General features: G+C 42.1%; 1 protein-coding gene across 1 annotated transcript in view; it reads right to left on the reverse strand.

Moving 5' to 3' along the window:
• LOC134102106 (ephrin type-B receptor 3-like) overlaps positions 1-5077 on the reverse strand; it is a gene marked incomplete at its 3' end in the record, with an annotated part of 38953 nt that extends 33876 nt beyond the window's left edge. Inside the window, 1 exon segment of the mRNA XM_062556106.1 lies at positions 4399-5077. Within this exon segment, the coding sequence (XP_062412090.1) occupies positions 4399-4462 (64 nt within the window).
• Between the last annotated feature and the right edge of the window lie 945 nt (positions 5078-6022).

Below are 6022 nucleotides of genomic sequence, written 5' to 3' on the forward strand. Positions count from 1 at the left end.
TCAAATTACTTTGTTACATTCCATTCGTTTTTGTACTTTTCTCTATTCACCTGAAGAATTACATTGTGTGATAATTAATTCATGAGGACTTACGTGTTCGCTTTAAGGCATTACTTCAACTTTCCTTGCTATTATTATCAAAACGAGTTTGACTGCCCACTGCTAGACTTCAGCTCGGTTGCTTTGTTAAGGGTTTAGAGGAGGATTTTCAGTTTCTCATGTAAGAATTACCCACGACGAGGTGACAAATGAGAAAACATTTTAGCCACTGTTAGAACTGATGGAAATCAAGTCAATAAGTAGTCCTAATTCACTCAAAATTAATTGTACAACATCCTTCTGGGTTGACTGGCGTTATCCATATTCCAAAACGTTTGTGAATATTGAATGAACGCGGGTAATTGCGACCATAATCAAGTGGCCTCACTAACATGAGCTGCACAGTGTGTCGTTTACCCATTTGCTAAAGGAGCGGAAGATTGATATTTCAGCGGCCCTGCGCTAACTCATTCAGCAGCGGAAGACACGCTCTATTTACAGTTCCCGTGGCTAGGCCATGTCTCCACAGATCCACCACATACAGTCGGCGACAAATCAATACAGGCTATAGTCTGAGTCTGACCACGGTGACCTGTCTTCTTTTCCAAGTCGGCCCACCTCAATTAATTGTATTTTCCTGTTATAACAAAGCGAGATGTAGGCTTCACACATTCAGTTTCGGTCGTCTGGTTTTACGAAGAGAGTAGGGGCCTAAGCAATTTTCAAGTCAGTGAGCAATTTTCGTATGAATCCATATAAACAGTTATTTCCTCTCTGTAGCCTAATATAAATCAAAATTGGATATAATTGTCAGTGCGTCCTAAATAAGCTATAGCCTATTATTCACACAGGAAAATTAATTTGAAGCGAGATGAGAAAACACAATAAACATTTTGGAGAAATCGGTCTAGGCTACAAATAGTACAATATGCCCTAAATAAATTTGAATTGTTGAATTGTCACATGCCAGAAACGCAGCTGTCTTGCTAACTGCCCAAGGAAGCTTCCATTTAAAATGAATTGTTTGTCCTCGGCTCTGCCTCATCTACATGGAAATGACCCATGCGCGGCATTCTTACACAAATTGCAAGTCTGCTTGCCTAAGAGTGAAAGTCCGAATTAGTCCAGTGATCATTTAAGTTGCTAATGAAGTGTGTAGACGTACTAATCATTTCTTTCTTCGTCTTTGTCAGCTAACGTCAGGCCGTTATTGTTACAAACACGACCGCTGACGAGTTATCCGTAAAACAAACCGGCATGCATGCAGGCCCATTGAGGTCTCCTTTCCCTCTGCCTGTGCGGGGGGTCCCATCCATTATAGCCTGCCCTGGGTAACAGCTACGAGTTTTAGGATAAACGTCAACCAAACACATTGTTTTACGCGTGACACAGAAGCAACTGGATAATTAGATTTTTAAAAATATACATTTTTTTTTTTTCAAAGTAAGTTGTCAAGTGGACAAAATCGTCAGTAATGGCCCATATTTGAAACTACATTTATCAGTGTCCAAAATGAACTCTCTTGCTGGCACCGTGATGAGGTTTCCACACTAAACTCGGAACAAGTGTGGGGAACAAAATGGCCCCTGCTGCTGTGGAGCGGGCAGCGCGAGGAGCGGTGCGAGGAGCGGAGTGGTGGCTGGGAGCGCACAGGAGAGCGCGGGATCAGGGCCGCGCGCCGCACATTTGCAAAAGCACAGAGTGTGTTTGGAACCCCAAGTTCTTTATGTCTCGAGTGAGGTTTGCGCTTCATTTCAACGCATGGAGAACACACGCACTCTCTCTCTCTCTCTCTCTCTCTCTCTCTCTCTCTCTCTCTCTCTCTCTCTGTCACTCTCTCTCACACACACCCCCCCCCCCCACACACACACACACACACACACACACACACACACACGAGAGAGAGAGAGAGAGAGAGAGAGAGAGATTTGTAATTTCTGTTTGTTAAGTGCAGCTTGGCATGTTTCAAAAAACGAACAGGAATGCATTTTGATCAAATCTTCAGACATCGCGTGCGTGCCTGTGTGTGTGTGTGTGTGTGTGTGTGTGTGTGTCCATTTAACTCACTACAATGACCCACTTGGCCTACGCCGAAGTAGAATTTATTAAAATACAAAAAAATATTTCCATTATTGAACATCGCATGCGTAGTGCACATAACCGGCTCATCTTCCAGAGCATCCCAGCTGCAGTTGCACTACTTAAGCAAGTAAACACTGATGCAGAGCTCGAGTGCCAAGGGGTAGGAAGAGACGGAACTGAAATATGCATATTCTATTCTCGCGCATAGCCTATATTTGATTCCCAATCGTCCTTACTGATGTGGACCGACGTGTATTTACCGAGCACCATATGTCGAAATTCTTTCATTTTATCCGAGTACAAATATTGAAGCAGGTTGACCCTGTAAATACAATAAATGTGTAGCAATACTATAATATGCTACTGTGTAGCACTCTCTGTGGACATTATCATACAATTTACTTTAAAATTAGAGAGGGGATATTTAATTTGTGTTTATGAATACATTAACCAGAAATTGTAAATAAAACATTAGCACATGTTTTGTCAAGAGCGTCTTTCAGCTGCCATTCACGCAGTTCCAAACACACAGTTACAAATGTTGTTTCCTTTTGCACTTTAGTGTGAGAAGACTCCTACAACACGGGGACAGACTGCCGCTGAGATCGGACTCTACCAACAGAGCAATCACTCTCAAGGATGTTTCACAAAACGGAGTAAAGTACATAGACGCTGATATAAAGACGAGGTTCAGCCCAGAAGTGGACAATTATCAAAAATACTGCCTCGAGTGGAATGGAAAAACTCTAGGCCTATATTTCAAAGAAGAAGTGATTGAATTCTCTCTTCACTTTCCCCCACTTTCAGTCCACATCGTTTAATTTAAATAAATTAGCAACATTAAACATTAAAAGTTTTATAATAGGAAACAAAATAAAATTAGAGCAAAATAAAATAACAAAATTAATTAAAAACATCTGTTTATCACCCCTGCCCCCACTGTATTGCGTGTGATCCCCCTCTGCGAGAGAATTGACCCGCGGAAGGCAAATAGCAGATTGGCCTACTGGAAGGGCACGCTACAATTTACCTCAACACACCTCTTATCTCTATATGCTGCTCTGAAGTGGTATAAAACTCTCTCCTGCGGCGAGCATGAATAAAACAATATCAACCTCAATCGCACAATAGTACCATAAGCTATCTCAGTTTGGTAAGCAATGTAGTAATCATTGGGAGGGGGAAACCCGTCACCAGCTGCGTGGATTAATCGAGTATTACAGGAACAAACTATTTCGCTTACCAGTGTAACCACTTATTATAAATAATTTTATATTTTTGAATGCAAAGGAAATGATTTAATTATTTTAGGCCTTGGGTGTTGGGCATGACAGATAGGTCAGGCAACCTCCATGCTACACATCTCAGCTTGCCTAATTGAACGTCGACATAAATTGTTAAAACAGCAGTAAACACGGCGAAATCAAGATAAACATTTTTGTCTAATTGTTCACAAAAAGACATACAGGGCTGTTTAGTTTTGAATACTTGGAAAGACATCAAACACTTAGGAGAATACAAGATACGTCCATATGCCTTCCGAGCTTGTAGACATCACAGGCAAATCAAACTTTACAAACTGTCCTCTGCCTCTGACCTCACCATAAATAGGGTAGTCTACTGAAGCCCTGGTCAGAGCTAACATGTTTAATGATGAGATGGTCAACGTTGTCGTCGGGCCCAGTTGAACATGGGTATAGCCTAAATGAAAACTTGAGCGGGCTTGACAATTTCAGTCCCAGGCAAGCTGGGTAGCCTATTCCCCCACCAAAAGTAACTAGGCTACGCAGGCGAGGATGAGGCTCCCTACTGCGAGACGAGGCTGCGCTCATTTGCCCCCGACAACACTGAAAGGAACAGTATGTTTTGTAAATGAGCATCCAACCCGTAAACAACGGATACGTTACCAGATAGTGGTCAGTGCAATTAAAATGTGTATTCAGCTCCTTGAGGGTCCCAAGAGCTTTTTGTTCCTATGCGCAACGCAGTTTCTCCCGTGCTGCGTGAGCGCTATGATTCGGGATTTGAGGAACCTGATGTCGCATCGATACATTGTTTTATGTAATATTAATAATACGTGCGTTACTGGCGAATAAGCGACATATTTAAGGGTAAAGCTAGTCTGGATGTGCTCATCCTATGCCCATAAGCTATTGCGTTGCTGCGAGCACGCATATGAGGTGCCATATTTCTGTGTGGTGGTGACAGACTGTAAACATAATTTAGCACAATATTATTATACAGCCTGTTCGTATTAATACTAAGGTATGTTCTTACCTTCAACGGCTGACGTCAGTGGCAGCAAGAGGCTGCATAAAAACAGTAAATAATCCATTGTCATACAGCAGACAACGTTGACATGGAAATGCGCCCAGAGAGTAGAGAGTAATAATCCTGAAGGCTCCAACTCCCGAGGACCCAGTGGAAGTCCAGCAACTTCAAAATATCAGGATACGGGTTATCTCCATATAACAGAAATACTAAAATGAACGGAATGTATGGACCAGCACAAGTTAGCACGAACAGAGAAACGTATATCCAATTCCTCCTTCTTTGGGAGGATGGGCTTCGCACGGTTTCTTAACCAGCAGAAAGGGGACGAACGAAAGTCGTTCACCCGGTAGGCTTCTTCGCATTCGGGCACTTCGCATTGGACCCTCAACAGTGCCGTTCGCCCAGTTCAAGTTGTATTCATATCTAAGAATGTGGAAAACAGCGCGTCTGTGTAGTCCATTCCTCGGAAATCTCCAGCAAATGTCCAAAGTTTTAAGGAGATATATTTAACGATTCATATCTTCCACATTTTCATCTAATCAGCGTCGCATTTGTAGTCCAAAACGCACTCATATGCATGAAAAATGTGCGTGTGTTGTCTCCTGGTCACACCGTCTTTGCTGAGACACCGTAATTCCCTGAGCGAATTGTCAGCAAGGCTGAAGAGACGCTGGTGCTCCGTTCTGCGCCCGCATTGGAATGAAATACCGTTGAGGCGAGCCAACGAACGAGAGAAAGAGGGAGAAAGCGGGACACAGAGGAGGAGTTAAAGCGTCAGTCTTTCTAGTGGTTACACCCCTGCAACTAGCTGTGAAAGCTGCTGGCCCTAACTCGATAGCCATACTCGGGAAAGTCAGATAGACACGGCTCCTTTCGAGCTTTGGAAGACACATAGCGCCCCCTGCGGGAACGGGCATTCCGGGATACACATTTCTTTGATATAAAGTCAGCTTATCTAGTTACTTCCTTATCTTTTGTTTTCCTACTCTGTTCTGAGTTTATGACCATTTCTATATAATTAATCTTAATCTATACCATAGAACAAGCGCTAAAGGTGTCGGATGCCGCTGTATGTTTCCTTCTGAGAAACGAGGAATCCTTACGCGGAGCTGTGAGTAAAACTCGGTAAAAGCAGTTCAGGCGGTGCGCGAAAGTTCTGTTGCGTCGGACATTACAACAAACAATATATTGCCAGGTAATTATGCAAATTGTACAACTGTTTTTGATAGTAAGCGTCTTTATGATTGTTTTATGATGACGATACAACAAAAAGTTACACCCCTAGTTTACTTTTTAAAATAACCTTGTCACCAACTCTGTGAATTGTGTTAAATCTTGACTGAAGTCAATAAAAGTGTCTACATATTAATATTCTGACATTGTGACATATTATTCGCCTACAAATTGTATATGAAATTGGGGGTTTAGTTGTTGACAAGAAGTCAGGGAGAAGTGTGAGGTCAGTTAAAATAGCTTTGCTAATTTATAAGTTTGTGAATGTGTTTAAAGAAAAAAAAAAAAACCCTAAGAATATTCTAAATCGCGTTTTATTTTCTCTGCGCCAATCCCCAGTTTACTTATCTATTACACGACACACGCTATACGCAACCTACCTTTGGATTTGAGG

Source organism: Sardina pilchardus, chromosome 15 (assembly GCF_963854185.1).
Source record: "Sardina pilchardus chromosome 15, fSarPil1.1, whole genome shotgun sequence".
Lineage (NCBI taxonomy): Eukaryota > Metazoa > Chordata > Actinopteri > Clupeiformes > Clupeidae > Sardina > Sardina pilchardus.